This window comes from Microtus oregoni, unplaced genomic scaffold, assembly GCF_018167655.1.
Source record: "Microtus oregoni isolate MIOR12 unplaced genomic scaffold, Mior012 000077F_ref0000221, whole genome shotgun sequence".
Lineage (NCBI taxonomy): Eukaryota > Metazoa > Chordata > Mammalia > Rodentia > Cricetidae > Microtus > Microtus oregoni.
In genome coordinates, this window is record NW_024544029.1 from 6,411,773 (window position 1) to 6,435,928 (window position 24,156).

Below are 24,156 nucleotides of genomic sequence, written 5' to 3' on the forward strand. Positions count from 1 at the left end.
GTTTCTTTTATTTTTTTTTTTTGTGTGTGTGTGTGTGTTTTTTTTTTTTAATATAAAAAACATGAGGACAGGTGGAGATGGGCACATGCAAGGAATGGCAGAACCCCTCCTTGAACTCAGGCCATCTGGTGGCGGGTCAGTGGAGCAGAACCTGTGGACCCCTAGTCTGGGCCTGTCTGAGGCTCCAGCTCACCCTCCGAGGCTAGGCTAAGCCTCTTCCTTTCTCGGGCTCCCTGCCCTGAGCCAGCGGGCAGCGCACAGCTGTGAGGCTCAGAGAGCAGCAGTGGCAGGTGTTGGTAGTGCTGACCTCCAGTGGTCAGACCCCTGTGCCTTCTTCCTGGGTCCACTGGACTGTGCCAGGACCGTGGCAGCCAATGAGCACCATCTCCAGGCTGTGAGGATCCCAGGGCAAGGCCCGGCTCCCTGACCCAGGAGGGGGCTCTCCAGTACTGGTAGCCTCAGCCTGGCTCACAGGTGCTGGGGTCCCAGTCCTAGCCTCTTCCTCAGGAGGGGGTGATGCTGGGGTGCTTGGCTCCGAGCAGAGGTCTCCAGAGCCAGGGGGCTCCGAGTCTGAGGTGGAGGTCCATAAAGCTGTGGCTCGAGGCCAAGGGGAGCTCTGAGATGCTGGGGGTCCCCAGGGCCAGGGTGCCATGAGGGGAGGGGGGTACCCTGGACGAGGATGAGGCCAGGTCCCACTCAAGACAGAGCCTGCTGGGGGCTGCAGGCAATAGGAGGATGCCCCAGTGTCCACACGCAGGGGCTGTAGCAGCCCAGAGGCAGTGGCTGGGCACGGCCCCTCCCCTGATACCTGGGGACACTGGCCTTCCCCTTGGGGCACCAGGATGAGATGCACAGCCTGGCGAAGTGACTGCAGTCCCTCTCGCATCTGCAGCACCTGTTCTGACAGCTCCATCACCTTGGGGGGAAGAGGTCACAAGGTCAGCAGGCCAGCCATCTCAGCAGAGCCTAGTCGTCCCTCCCTGCTCCCGTCTCATCCACCCACCGCCTGCCGCAGCTTGTCCAGTGTGTCTGTGCTCCTTGCCTCACTGGGCCCCAAGGGGACGGTGAGCAGGCCACTCTCTGTGGAAAGGATGGGGTTATCAGCCAGAGCTGCTAAAAGATAGACAGTTTAGGATCCAGGCCCGGCCTTCTTAGACCACTGACCTGGCTCACCCAGCTCCCTTCTGGGCTTAGTCAAGTTGTTAAGTTTTGCCTCAATTATCAGCAGCATGAAAACCCCTCCCAGCAGCCCTGAGTAACACTGTCCAGTGTCCTCCTCCCTGCAGGATGAGATAGTCTCATAGCCCATGGTACTCTTAGATCTCCTGAATAGCCAAGGCTTGTCTTGAACTCTGTCTGCTTCCACCTCCCTGGCATTATGCTGGCATTATGGGCATATGCCACCATGTCTAGCTGGGAGTTGTTCTTTGCATCTGTCCCTCATTCTCCTAGAGGATGTGCTGTCACTCTGTCCACTTTCAGGCTGCCTCTTTCCAGCCCTCTCTCCATAAGGGCATTAGGAAGGTTCTCTGATTAACATGCACAACAACCCATCTTATAGATGGGAAGCCGGATCAAGATGCTGAGTTTATACTGTTAGAAAGCCGACAGGGCAGGCATCCAAGTCTGCATCCCAGTCCTCACCAGCAGCCTGCAGGGGCGTCCAGGCAAGCTGCCCCGCCAGTTCCTCTAACACCAGGCTCAGACACCACAGTGCTTGACATCCGTGAGGAAAATGGGGTGCCCACCCACACTCTCTGTCCCCCAGCCCAGTACCTGTTCCTGGAGAGGGGCTGCTGCTACATTCTGGGCCAGACTGACCCACTCGGAAAGAGAACTTGTGCTGGTCCGAGCCACAGCCATCCTCAATGCCATCTACGACCCTGTGGATCCAAGAGATCAAAACAAAGCAGACGATAGGCAGCCACCGTGGTGTCGGGATGGGATGTTCCAGTGTTTACATGTGTCAGCTGCAGAAGCTCAGGCCTAGCTGGGGACCTGGACATCCTAAGAAGCTAGCACATGGTCCCCTTTCCTAGGAGCTTGCATTTTAGTTGAAGACTAAATTGGAGTAACAAAACAGCCAGAGTTAAGGGTCAGCCACCTACTAACAGAGGCTTTGCAGGCATTAGGAAAGGCTTCTTGGAGGAGGCAGGCTTGGTCCATGAGGGCTGGATGGATTAAGATGGAAGGATGGGGCTGGAGAGATGCCTCTGAAGTTAAAAGCCTGTTTCATCCTTGCAGAGAACTCACATAGAACAGGTTATAGTCACCTGTAACTCCTGTTCCAGGGGACCCAGTGCCCTCTTCAGGCCTCTGTGGGTACCTGCCCCACACCCCCACATTTAAAAATAAAATCTTGGCCAGGTGGCAATGGTGCACACCTTTAATCCTAGCACTTGAGAGGCAGAGGCAGGTAGATCTCAGCTCAAGGCCAGCCTGCTCTACAAAGCGAGTTCTAGGACGGTCAGGACTGTTAAAACAGAGAAACCCTGTCTCAAAAAACCAAAATAAATAGATAACAAATAAAATATTTTCTTAAATGTGAAAATATGAAACCAGGCATGGTGCACATATGTAATCCCAGCACTCAGGAGACAGAAGCAGGAGGGTCACTTGGTGGAGAACAACCTGGGTCACATAGTCTCAAAAGTAAAAATGGCTAACACTCAGGGCAGGGTATGCTTAACTGTACCTCCATCCTATCACCACAATCTTGCCATGAAGTCCAGGGCCTGCTCACCTGGGACTCAGGTCTGGGGGTACATTCCATGGCACAGAGGGCAACCTCAGCCCGTCTAGGGTCCTTGGATGAGCAGAGGGGCCAGCCTCGTGCTTCAAAACCCCTGGCCTACTTGGCCGCCCTCTGCCTCCTAGACGTGGTCGGGGTGCAGTTCGACGTGGGGATAGGAGTTTGGCAGCTGAGGAGGAGGAGGTGCAGCCAGGTGACAGCAGAGGACTGGAGGGCTCATCTGCTGGGGCCGGTGAGACCGTGTGTCCCTGTTCCCCGTCCGTCTCCTTCTCCTCCAGGGTGGACATGAGGGTATTGTCACCACTCAGGGAGCTGGTATCTACCTGGGGACAGAGGGGATGGGGTTCAAGATGGATGGCCACTGCTGTGCTTCTCTCCCTCCCCCCAAGGCACAGGAAAGACCCCCACAAAGAGGAAAAGGCCCTGGCAGAAGTAACATGCACCACTGTTGATGACGAAATCGCCAAGCCCTGGAAGAAATCTTCCTCCAGGTTTCACCCAAATGTGGATATAACACCCCTCTACTTAGTCCTTCTGACTGACAGAACTATACAGTGTGTGCTATTGAAAATCCAGGGGACCCCAAGACATCTGTGCTGGGTCAAAGGCGAGATGCCCCCCCCCCCCCAGTCTCAGGCATTTCAACACTTGGTCTCCAGTTGAGGGCACCTTTGGTGAGGTTTAAGAGGTGTGGCTTTGCTGGATGAAGGTAAGTGGGCTTTGAGAGAAAAGCAGTCTCTACCCCTTCCGCTTCACTCTCTCCACTCACTGCCTGTGGTAAAGGACATGAGCCCTCAGCTTCCTGCTCCCATCGCCATGCCAGCTGCCGACTCCTCCAGCCCTTTGGACCCGTGAGCCCAGATAAACCCTTCCTTCTGTAAGACGCTGGTCATGTTTATCAGCAGGAAAGTAACTAATCCACCTCAGAACATGCTCTTTGATGATGAAGAGGGAGGCAAGGGCCTCCAGGGGGCTCTGTTCAGAAGCAACCCCCAGGGCTGCTGCCAGTCTGACCACCCCTTCATCTGCAGCTCACAGGGTTCTGCAGGTTAGCAACTGCACGTGGCTTCCTTCCTAGTAGAGTTTGTTCTGGTCAGAGCCCAGTATGTCTGGGAGACCAAAGCTGGACTGGCTTGTTTTTCTGAGACAGGTAGCCTGGGCTGTCCTGACCTACATTGACCAGGTTGGCTTTGATCTCTCAAAGATTCACCTGTCTCTGCCTCCTCAGTGCTGGAATTAAAGAAATGTGCTACCATGCCCTGGCTTGGACTGACTTCTAAAACTGTTGTTAGCTGTGGTGGTGGCGTCGGTGCCCGCCTTTAATCCCAGCGCTTGGGAGCTCTGTGAGTTCAAGGCCAGCCTGGTCTACAGAGGGAGTTCCAGGGCAGCCAGGACTACACAGAGAAACCCTGTGTCTGGAAACAGAAAAAGAAAGGGCTGAGTGTGGATTTCCGCCCTGAGGTGTGTGTGTGTCTTTCACACAACCCCACACCTCTGTCTTTACTCTCCCAACTTTGTTCACTTCACCTGCTCCCTGGCACCCCAGCCCCTCCATACACATACCCAGCACCCTTACCTCGGCAGAGACACCTCCAGCCCCCAGGTTGTAGCTGAGCTCCCCGCGGAGGCCACGGCTAAAGCGTGGGGCGAACTCAGGGTACAGGGCCAGGCTTTCATGCAGCCCAGCCAGCTGCAGACACTGCAGGACGCAGTATGTCAGCCCTTTCACGTCCGCATTGGCCTTCACTACCTGCTCCCGCTGGGGTAATTCACAGCCAATCAGATCACCCTTCCCTGAGGAGAGGAAGTCAAGGGTAGCAAGTCATTAGGGGAGGGGATATGAGCTGTCGACTGAGCACAAGAGCCTGGCTGTGGTGGGATGCCCAGGTCGCACTGGTAACACACACACACACACACACACACACACACACACACACACACACACGTAGTGAAGAACAGTGGGACCCAGGCTCTCAAGCACTTCCAACGGTTGAAACCTCTGCATCTAAGTAGGATGTCATCAATTCCTGTGGTTCACAGACAGGCAGTTAATTAGATTCCCCTGGGGAAATTAAACCAATCAGACTCCCAGGCCCTGGCCCAACTTTTACTTTTACAATCTGATTTTCTTCAAGGCCCACAGGTGATTTGGATGTGGCTTGTATCTGTTTAGTGCTCTGTGTAGCATGATGAAGATGTCAGGTGGCTATGCTGTCATCGTCCCTGGTCTGGGCCGCTTCCTCCACACTCAGGTTGGGGAAGGGAGCGCCTTGATATCACCACCAAGGGTTTTCCAATGCTAAACTGAGACTACCACGTGGCTGACAGCAACTATCACATGACATAACGTCCTACAGCCTCAGGGATGTTGGATGGGGAGGGTCTTAGAATCACACCCAGCCAGGCGGTGGTGGCGCACGCCTTTAATCCCAGCACTCGGGAGGCAGAGGCAGGCGGATCTCTGGGAGTTCGAGGCCAGCCTGGTCTACAGAGCTAGTTCCAGGACAGGCACCAAAGCTACACAGAGAAACCCTGCCTCGAAAAATAAAAAAAAAAAAAAAAAAGAATCACACCCAGTCTGTGGTCCTAATGGAAAGTACGGAGTGAGTCAGTGCTGGCCCCAGACAGAGCCAACCAGAGAACTAATTTTGTTGTTTTCCTCTCTCTTGTTCCCTTTTGGTTGTCCCCAGCCTGGGCACGGGCATAGGCAGCGCGGCCCTGTCAGAGCAGCCAAGAGATTAGAAAGAGCAGTCAAGGCCTTAGGACAAGGCAGGTGGCTGCCAGTCAGCCCACACAGGCCTCTAAATGTCCTTGCACCTCATTTAAGTTCTCTGTTCTTGGTTTGAGGCTCCCTGGATCCTTCAAGAACTGTTTGGATTACAGAGATACTTTGTGGAAGGAGCTATCTTTTGTGTCATCTGAGATAAGATAGGTGTCATTTGTTCTCAACAAAGAAATGACACAAAAAGGAGAAAACAGGGACTAAGGACAAAGTCAACAGCAACCAGAGACCTGCCACTGCACCTGGGCCACAGCCTCCAGGCCCAGCTCATCCAATTGCCACCTCTATCAGAGGTCTTGGAACACTTGGCTGAATCAGTTCACAAACAGGCTGGGACCAGAATCACTACTGTTGACTACAGGGCCAGACTCACCTGCCAGGAGTCAGCTGGGTGCATCTGAGTGCCCAGCTGAGAGGCAGGTGGGAGGCCGGGACGAAAGCGAAGCAGAAACCAGGTCAGAGCTGGGCACACGTACTCCCAGCCCTCAGAGGCTAAAATAGGAGACTGGGCCACACCGCACCCACAGAACAAAACACTCAGTTCTCAGGCAGGATTGGAGCCAGGCACTCGCTACCAAGTGACCACCTTATAGTCCTGCTAGTCTGGCCGTCACTCTTTGTCTTTCCGACCTCCTAATTTCTTTAGCTCAGTTCCTCGGAGGTTTACAGCCACAAGTGCCCCTCAGTTTCTCAAGGGTTACCAGCCACACCCGTGCGGCACAACTCTACCTTAGTTATTTTCTCTCTTTTGCTTTTTGAAACAGGGTTGAATTTATCCCAGGTCGGCCTCCAGCTCCCTATGTTGTCTAGGGTGGCCTAAACTTCTGATCCTCCTGCCTCCACCTCCCGAGTGCTGGGATTACAGTGTGTGCCTCTGTACCTGGTTTTATGTAACATCAGGGCTAAGCTCGCACTCACTGAGCTTCATAGCAGGGCTTGCCCGTCTGCCTGCTTTCCTCTCTCCCTCCCTCCCTCCTCCCCTCTCTTTGCTTTTCCTTTCCCTTTCTTCTCCTCCTCTCTCAGATGGTCTCGCTATGTTGCCTAGGCTGACTTACAACTCCTGGGTTCAAGCGAATCTCTTGCATGAGTAGTCCACCTGGTTTGGACTCCAAGCATGTGCCAATACCTGGCCGTAACTCCATTTCCTCAGTTCTAGTATACACTGCATGTAGGCTCATGAAAGATGAACAAAATGCATGCTTTAACAGTCTGTCACCTTGCTCGGGCACTGAGCCCTCATGTGGCATTTCCTCCTTCTAATGCCGTTGGAGGGAGTGAGAGTGAAGCCCCTGTAGCTGCTGGGGTGTCCAGCATCATGCCACACCACCACCTTCTGTGTTCCTATGTGTTCTAGTCTCCTTTGTGGCCCACGCCTCTGAGTTCTAGCTGTTCCGTGACTTGGTCATTACCTCCCTTCCACCTGCTGCATGAACCTGCCTGCATTATCTAGGCTGGTCTCAGTCCCTTGCCCTCTAGGGTTACCTCTGTGAGCCCCCACAGCTGCACAGCAAAGCTCCTCCACCGGCTTCTCCTAAGTGAGGCCTGTGCTTCCCAGAGCGCGCGGACATGCTTTCCTGACGCCTGTGTGCACACCAGGCCCTCCTGAAATGCTTCCCTTTTGTGGCCATGGCTTTCTCAAGGTACCTGGTAGACCGTGTAAGACTCATGAGATTTAGTCAGACAGCTGTGCTCCTGCCCACCTGGCCAACACCTGGCTGTTTCTCTCTTCTGTGCTTACTTCCCTTCTGTGTGAAATGTGAACGATGGTGGTTTCTGTGAGTTTCCAGAGTCTCGGCATAGAAGGCCTGGGCAGACAATCCTCTGGGAGCCTCTTGTGCTTAGTTAACACGTCCCCTCTGCAGAGGTGACCCCTGGTCCTCATCCAGGAAACTGATGTCTCCCATCCCCTCTTTCTTCTGCCGAAGGAAGGGTTTGCTCTTCTCTCAGTGAGTCTACCCTGTCACGCAGAGACATCTGGGCTTCGGGCCTGCTGCGTCCTCCCTCTGTCCACCCTCCTAGAATACTGTCCTCTGCGCTTTCCTCCCTGGCTTCTCCATCCCATCATGCACTGGATCTCCTTAAAAGCCAGCCTCCTCCCTGGCCTCTTCCTGGGAAAGCCCCAGGTTGCCATCTCCTCCTGTGTGATCACTAACTCATCTTTGTCTCTCTGAAGGGCTCTGGTTGTTTCTGACTCCGTCCTGTCTGTCTCTCCCCTCGGTGGCTTTTTGTGCACACCCCCACCTTCTCTTCTGCAGGATGGCTCTGCATCCCATAGACACATGAGCCCCCAAGCACCCTCTCTCCCCTCACACAAACCTAGAATGGCGAGCACGGTGCCACCTTTGAGGACCTCCATGGAACCCGAGCAGACAAAGTAGAGGGCCTGGAGAGCATCACCTTGGTGAATGAGGTACTCGCCGGGTGTGCAGAAGGCGGGTCTCAGTGCCAGGGACAGCGCCCGCAGGCAGCCGCGGCTCGCTGCCTCGAACAGCGGCAGCTGCAGGACCTCCTTGTGCAGGTGCATGGCGATGTCTGCTCGAAGCTCGTCCGGGAGGCTCTGCAGCAGCTGGAGGCAGGCAGTAGGGCAGAGTTAGGGTGGCAGGGGAGGAGGCCCCTTCCAACTAGCTCCTCTCCACCATTTCCAACTTCAGGAGCAAATGGGGGGAATGGAAGGATGCCTGAGCCTCCTGAACAGCATTGGTCAATGGAAGAAAGCTCTTTGCAGCCCCCGCCCTGCCCCTTTCCTCCTCCTGGCCTCAGACTGACATCAGTGAACACAGGACCCACAGCCCCAGCTAGGGCTCTGCTCTGCCTCGTGGGTGGGTGCTGTCCCTGCAAGAGAACCAGGAAAACCAAACTTCTGCATCTCCCACCAACCCACACCCCCATTCCTGATCGTTGAGACCGAGCACAAACCCCTTGAGGAAGCAAAATCTAGAAGGAGCAGCCTAGGAGGCCACCACACCTCAGTGGTGTCGATGCCATTGTTGACAGCCCAGGTGGCTTGGAAGTACTCAAGCATACGCTGCTTGAGGGGCTTGGGGATACGGTGGATGCGGATGTAGTCTCGCAGGTCACGGGTGCGGCTGTGGTACAGAAAGCGGCGAGCATACATGCGCTGGATGATGGCCGTCACATTCCCAAACACCACTGCATGCATGAGAGCTGGGGAAGAGTGGAGTGGAAGGGTCACCTCCAGGTCTGGCTAGCAAACATGTCCTCTGCTCCCTGCCTATCCCTCTGGGGACCCCGAGAGAGGTGGGCAGGGAGGGGCCCAGAAATCCATAGCCCAGCCTCACCTCCAATGAGCATGGTGCAGATAGAGAATATCTTCTCAGTGTCCGTGTTAGCGGACACATTGCCAAAGCCCACGCTGGTGAGGCTGCTGAGTGCGAAGTACAGGGAGGTGATGTAGGCGCTGCGTAGGGAGGGGCCGCCCAGAAGCTCCAGCCCGGTGCCATTGGCTTCGCCGCTGCTCCTGCTGCTACAGTTTGCATTCTGACCTGAGCTGTTCCCTTCATCTGCAGTCCGGCTCACCAGATAGTAGGGGGTCTCCAGCCTGCGTGCCAGCTCCTGCAGCCAGCCTGGGGAGGGGGGGGGGGAGGGGGGACTCAGAGAGCAGGACAATTCTGCTGCTCCCTGGAAGTGAGGAACCAGCAAACGTAGGCTCACCCCTGTGGCCCTGTCACCCTTTCTCTTCTCTGCTAACACAGCACATCCTTAGCTATCCCTTCAACTCTCAGCAAGACAGCACAGGAGAAAAGCTGCCGGGCTCCACAGCCGGATTCTGTTGGCGCCTCTGGTAGAGTAAGGAGAAGCACACCCATTTCTCCAAGGCTGCTGTCAGTCTCACAGAAGGTAGCCAGGCATAGGCGCTGGGGTCAGGGGTGGCATTTCACAGCATTTAGCCTCAGCCTGGTCCCCTAGTTTGGATGGCTGAGGGCACCCCCTCTACCTTGTCCACTCACACATTTTTTTTTTTTTTTTTTTGGTTTTTCGAGACAGGGTTTCTCTGTAGCTTTGGAGCCTGTCCTGGAACTCACTGACCTAGAACTCACAGAGATCTTCATGACTCTGCCTCCGAAGAGCTGGGAATAAAGGCGTGTGCCACCACCCGCAAGCAAACAATTTTCTTTTGTCCAAGCTATCTGCTACTGAAAACCCTGTCCCTGCCCATCCGCCCATTCCCTGTCCCTCAACCTCACAGCCAGTCTGATATATGCTGTCACCAACAAGTCCACATGGATGTGTGCACTATGCCACTGAGGTGACCATATGCACCACACAGTGGAAAGGCAGGGGCAAACATGCAAACACTATACTGATGTTCGGCCACAACCATGCCACGTACTAAAAAAGCCTGTGTATGCTTGAACACCCAATGGCCACAGGTGACTGCACACTGACACATAGGCAGAGGTGGGGACACACTTGCACACAGATGAATCTACATATACTTGCATAGTCACACAGGCGTGTGCGCTCACACCCATATGCCCTCCCAAACAAACAGACTTTCCTGCGTGTACATGGGCTACTACTGGGCGGAGGCTGAACTTACCCGGTCTTCTCTGGACACGGGAGAAGACAGCAAGTTCACAAGGTCAAAAAACAGACCCTGTGCCACACGTCCCCAAATTACTTTTGCACATGGCCTTGGAGGTCCTCATAGCTCTCTGCCCATCCACACCCATCCCCTCAGTAGCTGAACGCACACAGTGGCAAGGCTCTAGCAGAGGGGCAGAGGCTGTATTGTAGGATACGAACTAGCAGAGAGGAGCCGCAGGAGGGGAGCTAAACCTTAGGGTTACTGGGCAGGGACTCAGCAGCTCCCTAGAATAGGAGATATGTGTGCTTAACCTTAAAAGATAGGGAGGGATTTTTTTATTCAAAGCCCGCCTGCCTGCCTGTCTTCTTTCTTCCTCCTTCCCTTCCTTCTTTTCTCCCTCCCTCCCTCTCTCTCTCCCTCCCTCCCTCCCTCCCTCTTTTCCTTCCTTCCATGGGTACACCTGCCACATTAAGCATGTGGAAGTCAAGGACAACTTGTGGAAGTTGGTTCTCTCCTACCATGTTGGCCCCAGGGAGCAAATGCAGGTTTGCCAGGCTTAGCAGTGAGTGCCCTTACTCACTGAACCATCTTGTATGGACTCAAGACCAAGGGTATCTGGATCAGTTGCAAAGAATGGGGTTCACTTGGGAACTTAGTGATTCAGGGCCACTTGGAAGTGAGCTGGAGGCAGGGTTGGAGTGGATGCTGAGCCTAGAGCGGCCTGGACTATAGACTCCCCCTGGGAAAGGCAGGTGCCAGCGAGCTGGAGCATCCCTGCTTCCACATGCTCAGCAACTAGAGGGCTCAGGGGAGCCGCCAAGTGGGCCCTCGGGGCACACACCGTCTCCATGTGCCCGGCAAGGAGAAGGTTCACAGGAGCCTCAGCATCTCTTGGGGGAAGCAATCAGAGCAAGTTCTAAGACTGACTGGTGACCCTGCTGAGGTCACTGGACACAAGAGGTCACCCAGGCAGCTGGAAACTTGACAAATGTCAGTTACTGAGACGCTGACAGAGGGTTGGAGGTGTGGAAGAAAGGTGTGCTCATTTTGGGATGCACCAGACATTGGCACTGGCTGGAATGGGATTGTTAACTGGGAAAATGAAAAGTGTGTTCTTGCGGCCACACCATGGGCTGGCAAAGGAGGAGGAGAGGTGCTAATAAAACCTGTCTGTAGGCTGGGGACTTGGAGGGGAAGTGTGTGGCTGGCAGTGAAGGCTATAGCCTTACCGGGATTCAGGCAGTGACGGGCTATAGCCTTACTGGGGTTCAGACGGTGAAGGGCTATAGCCTTACTGGGATTCAGGCGGTAAAGGGCTATAGCCTTACTGGGGTTCAGGCGGTGAAGGGCTATAGCCTTACTGGGGTTCAGGCGGTGAAGGGCTATAGCCTTACTGGGGTTCAGGCGGTGAAGGGTATAGCATTACTGGGGTTCAGGCGGTGAAGGGTATAGCATTACTGGGGTTCAGGCGGTGAAGGGTATAGCCTTACTGGGGTTCAGGCGGTGAAGGGTATAGCCTCACTGGGGTTCAGGGGTGAAGGGTATAGCCTCACTGGGGTTCAGGGGTGAAGGGTATAGCCTCACTGGGGTTCAGCCCTAGAAAGCCCCACAACCTTGTGAGTGACATGGAGAGGTGAGAGAGGAAGTGACTGAGTGGGTGGTGAGTGGAGGGAGGAGCCCAGCAGTGGAGGTGAAGTGAAGGAGGGGATGCTGGGATAAAAAGGCTACGGTTTAGACCCAGGGAAAACATGGACTCAGAAACATATGAAAAAACATATGAACTGGAGATGATAAAAGCGGGGCAATGGCTTGAAGAACCCGTGTGGACAAGCTTCAAAGAAGGTGACGTAAAAGGAAGCCACGAGGCCAGCAGGTCCTTACCTGGCCTTCCACGGCTGGGCAAGAGCTTGAGAAATGTAATCTAGGTCTGGGCATTAGGAGGCTCCCACAGGTGACTAAGACTCCCCAGGTAGTCACTGGGCTGTTCCCACATGGCGGTGGCCATCACATACATGCACACCGTTTCTCTGACATTCCCACATGCAGATGGTCACATCCTGGCACCTGCCATGCACACCCTCCTCTCAGTCTGCCGTACCGATCTCAGGCAGCTCGGATTCGCTGCTCTCAATCTCCTGTTGGCCGATGTAGAACCAGACACAGGCCACCCAATGGGCGAGCAGCGCGAAGACAGCCATGAGCAAGGTGAGCACAACCGCGCTGTACTGTGAGTACCGGTCCAGTCTTGGCAGCAGGCGCAGCAAGCGCAGCAGCCTCACGGTCTTCAGCAGGTGAGCCCCAACATACTAAGATTGGGGAAGGGAGGTCATGCCGGGCCAACTCTAGCCCGCTGCTATCACCCAAAGCTCACCACCCAACCCGGCCACACTGACCACGTTGACCTTGAAGGCGTGCAGTAGGTCAAAGGGCAGCGCCGCTATGACATCCAGCAGGAACCAGGTGGTGACATAATGGAGGCAAATGGACTTTGGGGCAAATACCACCTGGCCTGACTTGGACACAAATGTGGTACGAAAATTCAGCACAATATCTGTCGGAAGATAGGCAGGCATCAGTAGGATACAGCTCTTCACCACTGGGCACCGCCCTGTCCAGTGCGTGGTCCTGCCCCAAGCCCTTCACACTGTGGCCAGACTAAGCTCTGTAGCTCTAGCATGCGCACATTGTTAGACCCATTTTACAGAGGGAGATACCAAGGCTTCCCTGGGCTAGTCTCGGCTCAGGTTCTAGACCATTGTATTGGCAGAGACACCTTTGTGTGAATTCAAAACTCCTGGTGAGAAAGGAGGGAAGGCAAGGGAGATGCTGTGAAAGCAAGGAATGATCCCTACAGAAGCCCAAGGCGGGCTGGCCCCGAGGGAAGTAGCAGGCAGACATTACACGTACCAAGGATGAAGAGAACCTCCACGGCCAGGTCACAGACACTAGGTGGGCCACGGGCAGCGCTGGGTTCCCGCGCTGTGCTCACACACACGCTGTAGGGCACAGTGACAGCCACGTAGAGTGTGGCAAGAAGGATGAAGCCATCCCAGGTGGCTCTCAGAGCCCCACAGTGCAGCAGGATGAAGGGTGACTTCCGGATGGCAGCGACTTTATATTCAGGCAAATTTGGCTTCTCTCCAAACACTCCCTGAGTGAGGAGGGGCAGGTCCAGAGAGGAGAAAGGCTAATTCAGGAGCGTGACTAGGTGGGCATTCATCTCCTTTCTCTCCCTGCACTCTCAAAGTGGCCCTGCCAGGGGCCTTATTTGCAGACCAGAAAGCTGAGGATGGGAAAGAGCCAAAGACTTAGCCGAGGCCAAACAATTGCTTAGGAGTGGAGCCAGGGTTGAACCCAGGCCCATCCGACTCCAAAGCTGAAGAGTTCTTTTAGGCCTCTGATGGATCAGATAGGATTTATTCTCTCTTTCGTTTCGACCCACAAAGGGCTGGTGGGACCCGAGTAACTTCTGGGCATTCTCTCTGAGGTGGTTTAGCTCTCTCAGCCTGCCCTACCCTGCCCCCAACCCAAACACACACCCAGGTGCTCAGTCCACCTTATTGAGCTTGTGCTTGCCCTTAGGCTGCTTCTGCAGGTGGCCAGAGAGGTGATAGAGAACGGCTCGGCTTCGCCGCCGATTGGCATTAAAGCCTTTGCTTCCTGACCGGCCATATCGGCGCCGGCCACCACCTGCAAAACAGAAGGTCCTGTGACGTTAAGCTATGGGATAGGGGTATAGGACACTAGCTGCTAGTCTGTGGACTGATCTGGCTTGTTGACCCTCTTGTCTCTTCAGAGTGAGGGGTTAGGCATTCCTCACTGCACTAGGTGACTTGTCAATCAGAACTGTACAGTCCTGGGGTACTCAGTACACCAGTTCCAGGATCAGCTGCCGGTCTAGATCCGGCAAGACAAGAAAAGGAGAAAGGCCTGAGAGAGCAAGTTTCTATGAGGGTCTCAAGATGCAGAAGCAGTGGGATGCCGCCAGCAAAGGTGCGGGAGCTCCGTGGAACCCATACTGAAGATTGACACCAAGCAGAGGCAAAGCCAAGGTGGAGTGAGGACAGAGCAGTGGGAATGGACTGAATTCCCAGCTTCCCGGATGGCACGGAGGCCTTGGACCAGTGTCTAACGACAGCTCTGTGACCTGGACAGCCCAGTCCTTGGAGGGGGCTTTGCCCTGGGCTCCCCATCAGGGATGCTCTGCAGAAAGGAGACAGGTGAGCATTGTGCAGCCTCATTGGTGGGAAAGGGGAGCTTCCTAGATACAGACGGAGTTTGCCCAGTGGCACTGGTTTGACAACTTCAACCTTGACAAGATCCCAGGACACCAAACACAGAGCAGCGCCGACCACTCTGTCAGATGGAGTGGGACTCAGCGAGCACAGGAGGGGCTGGGAGGGGGCACGTGTCCCAGCCGCGCCTGGGCTGAAGGTCCGAGTGTCCCAGCCTCAGTGGCGTCTAAATCAACATCGCAAGCACCCACCTCTTTCCTTCCAGTTGTCGGGGCCTCCGCGGGTCTTGGTATCACTGATGTCCTTGTGAGAGACCAGGAAGAGGGCCACCTCTCCCTTTTCATTTTTTATAGGAATCACATCCAGGAGACACCAGAATGGAAGCCCTAGGCAAAGAGACAGACTCAGCCCTTCCGTTCTGAGTCCAGCTTAAGGTCGGAACAGAAGCAAGCTGATACAGATTCCTGGGGAAGAGCAGCAGCATGGGTTCATTTAGGACAGGGCTTGGGAGAGGGGGCAAAGGAGAGCAGACATAACTGCCAGGCACTGAGATGGGGTGTTCTGCCCCCCTTCCGAATACAAGAATCTCAAGATTGGGAGGGAGTGGAGACAGACTGGAGCGAGGGTGAGGGCTGGGGGCGGGGGGGGGACAGGACAGCGGTAGGGCAGAGAATGGGATTGAAGAGTGGATGGGTACATGGGAAGATGGGAAAGGAAGAGTGGCCATGAATGGGGTGGGTGCCCAGCCCACCAGGTGAGGCGAATTGGTACCATGGTGCCTCACCGCTCTTCCGGTACAGGATCAGTTCAGCTTTGAATTCCTTGTGTTCATCCAGGGCCTTGCGGATCTGTTGACGGACCAGCTCACTGGTGTCTGGCCCATAGAGGAAGGAGCAGGCACAGCCCCGTTGCATGACCTCAGCCCTGGAGAAGCCCGTGAGGTCACAGAAGCCATCCGAGCAGTAGACCACAGGGAAGAGCCCTGCCACCTGGGCGTTGCCCAGCACGAAGTTACTGTCTGCAAGAGAACACCCCTCAGAAGAGAGCACGGATTGAAGGGCACCTTCAGCTACCAGCCCTGCTTTGCAAAATACCCCAGGGCTCTGTGTACTGGCGAAGACCTGTTTATGAATGAGACTTAAGTATGTCATCTGTGCGTCAATATCCCCAAGGGTCAGCTGCCGGCTGCATGTGTCGTGGTGTGTGTGTGTGTTTGAGGGTCAGCCCATGCCAATGCAGATTGCCAAGTGCAGTCCAGTGTGGGCACTGTGCCCTGGCAGAGTGTGTCCTGAGCAGTTTGAATAAGGAGTGGGGTTAGGGGTTTCCCAAAACTGCACCTGCTCTAGGCCCACCTCTGCCTCTGCCAGGCTCACCCACCAACTGGATAAAAATGTTGGCTGGATGGCTCCTTCAATGAGACCCACTTGTTCCGGAAAGCAGCCCAGGCCACTGTCCATCCGTTTGCACCCTCACAGCATGGGCATGACCTGGCTCTGGAACTAGTGAATGCGATCAGGAATGGGGGTGTATGGATAGTGACTGAGCAGAGCCCGGAGCCAAGCATGTATTGGGGAATGAGGGGTGCTGAATCAGCAGGCTTCAAGCCTGAAGCAGATGGAGAAGTCTGGGTGCGGGGAGGGAGAGTCAGTGATGAGTTCCTAGGCTGTCTACAACAGGAGGAAGAGATGCTACTTAGAACCGGGAAGCCCCGCTGGGAGTGAGAGGGGGAGGGACCCTGTTTTTATGTTTCCCTGTGTTCAGAGCCCAGGAACCCGGAATCTGGGAGCTCAAGTTGCCGTTTCCAAACTTCCCCGGTCCCGATAGGAGTCCCCAAGCTCATCTTTGGGCTGGGTGGGCATTCCAAGCAAAGTGTGCGATGGTTTGCACACACAGTATCTGCTGAATCCCGCCTACTCTATCTTCCTTTGCAAATCTTATTTCTAAATCTGGATTTTGAGCCCTGTGTGCTGTCCACAGGCTTCACCCTACTCAGCCCTTGCAACAGAGCCGGGTCCGAGGTGGGGATGGGTTATTGATTCATCCCGGCCCCGCACCTAGGGACCCTAGCAGTGTTGACCCTGAAAACCTCCGGGAAACCTTCAGTGACTGGAATGAGAGGATGGCTTCAGCTTCAAGAGGGTGAGGAAGAGGGGAAACCCGTGGGCACCAAGCAAGCAGGAGGCAGTGGACTATTCCCCAAGCTAGGGGCTAGGGCCTGACTCACGAGTCCCGTCGAAGCGCGTGGCGATGGTGTCCAGGAAGGTGTTCTGTGGCGCCAGGAGCCCCCGCATGGCCGGCATCTTAGGCGGCGGTGGCCGCCCGCCCCATCCCTCCGGGGCGCGGGGACTCAGCGCCGGGGGAGGGCGCCTCGCTGGGCCGCCCTCCGCCGGGCCCCGCGCCCCCTAGAGTAGCCGTCGGGGGGCAATGCCCGGCCCAGGCTCGCAGGCCCCACCAGCGGCCGGCGCACGAGGGGGCGTCCGCGCCGTCGGGGCTGGGCGCATGGCGCGCGACCGACCCCTCGCCGCCCACGGATTCAGGGCTGCCGGCCCCGCGGCCACCGCGCACTCTGCACCTTTCGTCTGCCCGCGGCTCCCGTTTCGGCTGGTGGGGTGGCTCCCGCTCCGGCTGGGCTCGGCGCCGGGTCCCCGCAGCTCCCTCCGTCTGTCGGGGAGAAGCGGCAGCCTACCTCCCGCACCGCCGCCTGCACCGGGGTAACCATGGAGACGGGGCACACCCAGTCAGGGCCGCCTCCTTAAAGAGACATGCCTCCCGCGGAGGGATCCCCCTCCCCTAGGGACCTTGGTGGGGGCAGGGAAGGCTGCCGCCCCCTAGCGCTGCCATGCTCCGGGAGGCGAGAACCACTGCTGGGTGGGCTCAGACTGACAGCCTGGGGCGCAGCCCGGGGCTTCTCTTCTCCACCAGAGGGACCAGAGGACTTGGGGACGTGTGCGTGTATGTGTGCGTTGTAGATGTGCTTCGGAACGAGAAAATTGTCATGAGAAAGGGAACTGGCCTACAGAGAAACCCTGTCTCGAAAAAACAAAAAGAAAAAAGAAAAAAAAGAAAGGGAACTGGCGACCAGGTGGTGGGGAAGGTCCAGTAGTTGGATGTTTGGGCCCCTTGAGGCAGAGTGCTAACTGTGCCGAGCACCCCGAAAGGAGGTGCTTCTGAACCCGGCTTCGAGCAGCCAAGCTCCCCCACCCCCCACCCCGCCGACTCTTCTTGACCCCTGAAAAGTGCAGGCAGGTTCTGAGGACATTCAATGGTGGAGCGCCCCAGGAGTGAAGTCCAGACACCTTGGGCGAGACCCCGGAGCGCAGAAGGCGCACTGGACAGGCGGACCCCAATCCTCCGTCTTGCCCCCTCTCACTCTCTCAAGTTTCTGCCTCCAGTTTCCAGGCTACTTGAGGGTCGGAGACTGCTCGAGGTCGGACACTAGGGAAAACTTCCCACCCCTGTGTGTGCTCGCCTTGCCCCCCCCCCCTTCAATCCCAGAACTCGGTTCTCCCGGGAATCCGCACATCCAGCGAGGGGGCGGAGAGCAGGGGCGGACGGCCGTCTCCTGTCCCCGCGCGCCGCGACCGTCCCCGCGGCCTCTCCTGCCAGCGCCGCTCCTCCTTCCTCCTACGATTTGCCAGTGAGTGCGGCTGCCGCCCGCGCCCAGAGGAGCCACCGGGGCCAAAACTGCAATTTGCTCTCCAATGGGTGAAGCCGGAGCTCAGCAGTGCTCCTATGGAGGAGACACACCCACTGTCACCAGCGTTGGAAAGAGGAGTATACCCTGCTCCAACGACCCGTCAGCAGCTAGCAAAGGCTAAGCACAAGACACCTGTATTTAAATGAGCGGGCGCTTTGGGAAGAAAGGGAGGAAACGGTCCCCTCCCCCAGTCCGCTACACCCTGGAATCCAGCTCACAGGAGCGGGGGCGAGCCTTAGAAAAGTCCGCAGATTATGTCCCCCCACTCCTGATGGGTCCATGGCTGAAGAATAGCCAAAGGCTAGCAGCATTCCGCTAACCATTTTTAGAGGGACATTTTTTAGCTGTGGTTAGAAGCACCCCATCTGGGGAAACAGGCTAGCCGGCTTTAAGCATGGCTCTGCCTCTTGCTATCTAGAACTTTTAAAGGCAGGCTTTGTTAACATTTCTGTGGTTCAGTTCTCTTCCCTGTGAAATGGAAAGGGCAGTAACTACCTCTGGGGGTTCTGAGGAAGAAATAAGGGGGCATGAATAAAATACCCAGGACAACGTGTGATACTGCTTCATGCAAATGTTTATTGTTTGATTTCGAGTCTCAGAGGAACCCTGAGCACAGCCAGGGTAGTCACTTCACAAAAGGAGAAGAGAGAGGAAAGAAGGGAAGGAGAGAAAGGAAGAAGAGGGACAAGGCCAGGGTCCCACCCCTGACAATCTCTCCCCACCCCAAGCCTAGATCCTGTCCTCTGAATAGCTGAGGCTGTCTATACTTATAGCACTGATCATCAGGGGTCCTCAGGTCCTTCTGGTCCAAGTCATTCTGGTGCTGTCAAAAGGTGTCCAGACTCTCAGGCTCTCCAACCTGGACTGCCGTGGGTTGGCTTGGGGCCATCAGCGAAGCCAGAGGCATTGGATTAGAATGAGCAGGGAGATGGGGGGAATTACTGAGGGTCGCATTTACTGAGGCAAACACTGTGCTAAATTGGTTATTTGGATTCCCCTGTTAATTCTAATACTTAGAAGTGGTTCCTATTTGCAGCTGCCAGTGTGCAGATGAGAACATTAAAACAACGAGGCTGCAGACCTTGTCTAAGACGCATTGCCTGCGTTAACTCGCTGCCTGGGGTAAGCCTGGTCCTATTTCCAGGAGATATGTACTGGATGTTGTTATTATGATCTATGATCACTTTTTTTAAAGGTTTTTTGAGATAGGGTTTCTCTGTGTAATAGTCCTGGCTGTCCTCACTCTGTAGACCAGGTTGTCCTCGAACTCACAGAGATCCTCCTGCCTCTGTCTCCTGAGGGAGTGTTGGGATCAAGGGTGTGCACCACCGCCGCCCTGATGACTACTCTTGTCCCAGAATGAAACTGCAGTCCGAGTGCCTTTCATCCCATCAACCCTGCCCTCAACATGTCTACATACACTTAAGGGGGCAGGTAGTGCCCTGTAGCCTGGGCTTTCTGTTTGAAGGATGCACTTGGACAGGGCAGGGGCTCTTCCTTCCACCTCTACCAGCTCTCAGATCTGCTCGGGTCTGGCATGTGTTTGTTTAGGCTTTCCAGCTCTGGGTGATTAATCCCTACCCTCTCCTTCCACCATCACACATGAAGGCATAGGCACCTGTGGCCAGGAGCCAGCGAGGAGGTTGCGGTGCTGAAGATGGAAGAGCATCAGGAGCAGTACTGTTTTCTCCCTGAGCTTTCCCCCTTTGGTCCCCAACCCCGGACTCATTCCGGGCCCTGCTCCCTGCTCTGAAGGTTTGGGGAGGGGCTAGGCTGAGGGGGAGCCCTACTCAGAGACAGCTCAAAACCTTTGTCAATAAGAAGAAACTCAGGAGGCTGCATTTTGGAGCAGCCGTGGGAGGCCTGTGGGAGTATTATCTACAAAAAGGAACAAGGAGAGAGAGCAAGGAAGAACAGAGCAAGGAAAAAGCTGCTCAAGACACAAAAGATGGAGAAAGCCCTCCTCCCAATCTCAGGGTGAAGGTGGAGTCAGACGCTGTGTGCAGGGGTGGGAAGAGGTGGCTGTCGAGGAATGGGGCCCAGGACTCCCTCCTATCTTCCTGCTCTTTTTAGGAGGTCCCAGACCTGATGGCTCCTGGTTCCCAGCTAATGCGTCCAAGCTTTACTCTGGATCCTGAGGGAGCACAGTGGGAAGATCTGGGATAAAACTCTAGTTTTGCCATGAACCAGCAGGACCTGGGGTGGGATGTGCAAGCGAGGGTGTGTGTGTGTGTGTGTGTGTGTGTGTGTGTGTGTGTGTGAGAGAGAGAGAGAGAGAGAGAGAGAGAGAGTCGTCGCAGTGTGGGGGATGTCCTTGTAACATGATACTTATAAAGAATATTGTAAGGGCAGGGGAGGTAACTAAGTTGTACTTTGCCTTGCACACATGAAGCCTGGATTTCATCCCCAGTACCTCATATACTAGATATGGTGGCTCATGCCTATAATCCCAGCACTTGTGGAGGCAGGAGAACCAAAAGTTCAAGGTCACCCTCCCATACCTAGAGAATTGAGGCCAACCTGGGCTATATTAGACCCTGTCTCAAAAAAAGGAAGTCTAGTTGTACAGATCCTTTACATGTGGACATGAACTCAGGCTAAGGCCGGGTGGAAGGATCCTTATCCAAGCAGTACTGCAAGTCCCTGAGACCTTCAGTTACTTTTAGAGCGAGCATTCCTTCTCTTAAATGGAGGATCTAGCTGGAGTACAGCATTGTCAACAAGGGATCCTAGAAGGTCCACCCATGATTAGAGAAACCTAATACAGACCATAGTCTTCTATGTAAAGGAGCCAGATCAGAATCGCAGTCCGGCAGGCTGGCAGCGGTGGGATCCTGTGCCATGCATGCTCCCAGCCTTTCAGTGAACAGCCTATGGGAAGGGAGGGGCGTGACCATTTTGATGGGTAGTGTGCTGATAACCTTGAGTGCCCCAGGAAGACAGCCTTGACTGCAGCTTCCCAGGGAGGAGAACCCCATTTCTCCAAACTCTATGTTCTGGAAGCATCAGTCTGTTTAAAATCTGGTTAGAGAGAAAGTCTAAGTCGGGTTAAGCTGTAGAGACATAGAAGAGACCTGGAGTTTGCTTGAGGAGTCGGGAGTGGGTGGCATTTGTTTCTGCTGTTTTGACAGCAGCAAAGGGGCGGGTGGGCAGAGTCGGTGGGCTGACGATGGTGGGCGAGTTTCCCCATCCAGAAACATCTTCGGATAGGCTTTCCTCATTATCATAAAATTTCCTCGTCACCCTTATAGAAGTATGGAAACAACATTCCTTGGCAAGTTCTGACCCAAGAGTCACTTCTGCAGGCTGTGGTGACCGTCCCCTGGGCTCAGCTCTGCTTCTGGCCTGACCCATCCACACAGCCCTGAAGCTGGGCCAGGGAATGCTGTCCTGGGAAGCAGGGCAGAGCCCTCACAATGGACAGTGATAGTTCTGATTGCCTCCTTTTGATTAAGGGCGTCTGAAGAGATGGGACTGTTAGTAGGGCAGCGGAGACAGACGGTGAGGATGGGTAAGTGGGCCTTCTGCTCATCACAGGCCAGCTGAGACCAGGCTCTGTTCTGATCTCAACTAAAGTACTCACAACCGTGTTCATACCGCAACAGATTTGGAGATGCTTTGCCATGGTGTCTTCGAGGGCATCTACCAAGCTAGGAAACAGGGAACCAAGTCCAGGGTCTCTCTACTTGACCCTACTGGATGCCAGGCAGGGTTTTGCTGGTTGGGGAAAAGGTGAAGCCATTTCCTTTGTCGTCAGAACGTACCAAGTGGCTTCAGCCAGAACCTTGGTATTGTACAGCTACAGGCATCATTATCTCCTTGCACTTACTGGCTAAATGGCTGCGGAACAGTGGCCTCCCAACAGGCCCTGTTTTGGATACCCCTTCCTTTCAGGCTTGCTGCCACACAGTGAAACTGCTCCCGAGGCTGCTTCTGCACACCAGACAGATCAAGCCCTCATGTTGGGTAGGCCAGGCGAGTTTCCACAATCACTACTCTGCTTCTTCCAGGGATACGCAGGTCAGCCAGCACGTCGATGGTCACGCATCTTGGATACTCTAGGCCGTGTCTAAGCTCTAAATGGTTCGCCCTATTCCCTTCCGTATTTATAAGACTGTGTCCTCCTCACCCGAGATCACCTGCAGGTCTAGAACCAGCCCAGGTGGGACCCAGTGCTTCTGGCAATATTTCCTCACCCTACTTACGCACAGTGATGTCACGGCCTTCATCCATCCATCACCTGCTCTGCACTGCATCTGCGTCTTCGCTGCCTCCCATCCTCTCTCACACTGAACCTCTCAACTCCAGCCCCTGGACCAATCAATTTCTCAGCTATTAAGGAGCCTGGAGTTATGGTTTTGTGTGTTGTTGTTTTGGAAACAATGTGGACATATACGTGGTCTCTCACTGGCCTGGAACTTGCCAAGGTTTGGCTGGTTGGCCAGTGAGCCCAGGGGTCTGCTTATGTGTCTGCCTCAACTCTACCACACCTGACATGGGGGTTAAACTCAAGCAAGCACTTCACTGACGGAGCTACAGCGCCAGCCCTGCACGTATTTGTATTGTTTAAAGAAAAGTCTAAACAATTCAGAAATTCTGCATTGCTGGTCCCATCCATGGAGGCATTCTGAGGTTTCTAGTTAAACTCTACAGATCTCTGCTGGAGCAGGGATGTCCTAAGAGCGCAAGCCTGGAGACTCCACACCAGCGTTTGTGAGCCACCTCAACACCCTGCTCACCGTATGAATCCCATGGTACGAGGCTAGCCACTGCGGCGAGTTTTCAAGTTTGTGTAGGTTGCTTGTTTTCTATTGATAAGCATCGCTACAATGAACAGGCGCTACCGCAGGATCAGTTCTCACTTGTGAGGATACACCCAAAGGACACATGACTAGAAACCACTGCTGGAGCTCGCAGCTGACAGACTTCTCTAGAGACGACTTACTGTTCCTTAGCCCGTGACATCAAACTCGCAATCCTCCTGCTCCTGTGCCCAGCTGATCTCTCTACTACTGACAGCGGTCCAGGTGCATGCCCTCACCACTAACGTGTGAGCACTTGCTCAGTGCTGAACTATAAGCTATGGAGAAAGAACTAGAACAGGCTGTGTGGAGGCTCACACTTTACTCCCAACACTCAGGAGGCAGAGGCAGTCAGAGTTCTGTGAATTCAAAGTCACTGGGTTTAACATAGTGAGCTCAGAGTTCAGTTACACTGAGAGACTGTGTGTCAAAAACTGAGGAACGCCCAAGGCTGACCTCTGGCCTCTACATGTAGGTGTACACGTGAGCACACACAAATCTACCCCTCCAAAAAAACCCCTAAACACCTGTATGCTTTATTTTTTTTATTTTAAATTTTGTTGTTTCTGAGACAGGTCTCACTATAACACCCAGCCAAAAATGCGATGGTCTTTTGGGGGAAGGGTGGAAGCTATACGGTCTTAGACCCAGAAACTACTAAGTAGCTGAGAACCTTGAACTTTTGACCTTCCTTTAACGCCTAAGTGCTGGCATTACAGCAATATGCTATCAGGCCTGATTTAATGCCTTTTTTCTTCTTTGTTCCCACCCCCTCTGTCCCTGGCTTTGGTTTTCTGAGACTGGGTCTCACTAAGTAGATCCCGCTATCCTGGAACTCACTATGGCCTTGAACTATGCCAGTTGTGGGATTAAAGGATACATCAATGTGCCAAGCTTTTATGCTTTTTCTTAAAAACATAAAGTTAATAGTTAAAAAGCAAAGACAATAAAAAACAAGTTGTGTAAAAGTATGTATAATATTATTACCAGTTATATAACAGGAAGAATAATAGTTATTCCCAAGTTCTAGAATGGCTTAGGAGACAGCTAACCACAAGGACCTGAGTTTGATCCCCAGAACTCAAGTGAAAAATCCAGATGTAGTTGCTCATATCTGAAATACCAGAGGGGGAAAAAAAAAGAAAAAAGAAAAAAATCAGAGTCAGGCCAGGCAGTGGTGGCGCATAAATTTAATCCCAGCACTCAGGAGGCAGAGGCAGGCGGATCTCTATGAGTTCGAGGCCAGCCTGGTCTACAAGCTCCAGGACAGGCTCCAGAGAAACCCTGTCTGGTGATGGTGGTGGGGGGGAAGAAAGACCTAAAGCAGAGCAATCTCACT

At 54.4% G+C, this 24,156-nt stretch overlaps 1 protein-coding gene across 3 annotated transcripts; it reads right to left on the reverse strand.

The window, feature by feature from the left end:
* Positions 1-6: 6 nt before the first annotated feature.
* On the reverse strand, positions 7-17,208 carry Kcnh3 (potassium voltage-gated channel subfamily H member 3). Of its 3 annotated transcripts, XM_041642512.1 has the most exons (15): positions 16,543-17,206; positions 15,103-15,336; positions 14,570-14,704; positions 13,640-13,773; positions 12,991-13,234; positions 12,477-12,634; positions 12,182-12,389; positions 8,834-9,118; positions 8,500-8,699; positions 7,851-8,100; positions 4,329-4,546; positions 2,744-3,075; positions 1,777-1,883; positions 1,004-1,080; positions 7-916 (listed from the first exon to the last, which is right to left on the reverse strand). In XM_041642512.1, the coding sequence occupies exons 1-15, from the start codon at positions 16,616-16,618 to the stop codon at positions 317-319; spliced, it is 3,258 nt and encodes a 1,085-aa protein (XP_041498446.1). In that variant the 5' UTR covers positions 16,619-17,206; the 3' UTR covers positions 7-316. The 3 variants fall into 3 exon arrangements, with proteins under 3 accessions (XP_041498446.1, XP_041498448.1, XP_041498447.1); XM_041642513.1 differs by lacking the exon at positions 1,004-1,080 and having other exon boundaries at positions 355-916; positions 16,543-17,208; XM_041642514.1 differs by lacking the exons at positions 13,640-13,773; positions 16,543-17,206 and having other exon boundaries at positions 15,103-15,240.
* Between the last annotated feature and the right edge of the window lie 6,948 nt (positions 17,209-24,156).

Excerpts from the sequence above, each read along its gene's own strand:
- Kcnh3 (XM_041642512.1), bottom strand. The coding sequence starts at position 16,618 with ATGCCGGCCATGCGGGGGCTCCTGGCGCCACAGAACACCTTCCTGGAC. Across the intron at positions 13,774-14,569 it reads CGACAACTGGAAGGAAAGAG|GTGGTGGCCGGCGCCGATAT; the intron begins GTGGGTGCTTGC and ends TCTGTTTTGCAG. Across the intron at positions 12,390-12,476 it reads ACGCCTTCAAGGTCAACGTG|TATGTTGGGGCTCACCTGCT; the intron begins GTCAGTGTGGCC and ends CCCCAATCTTAG.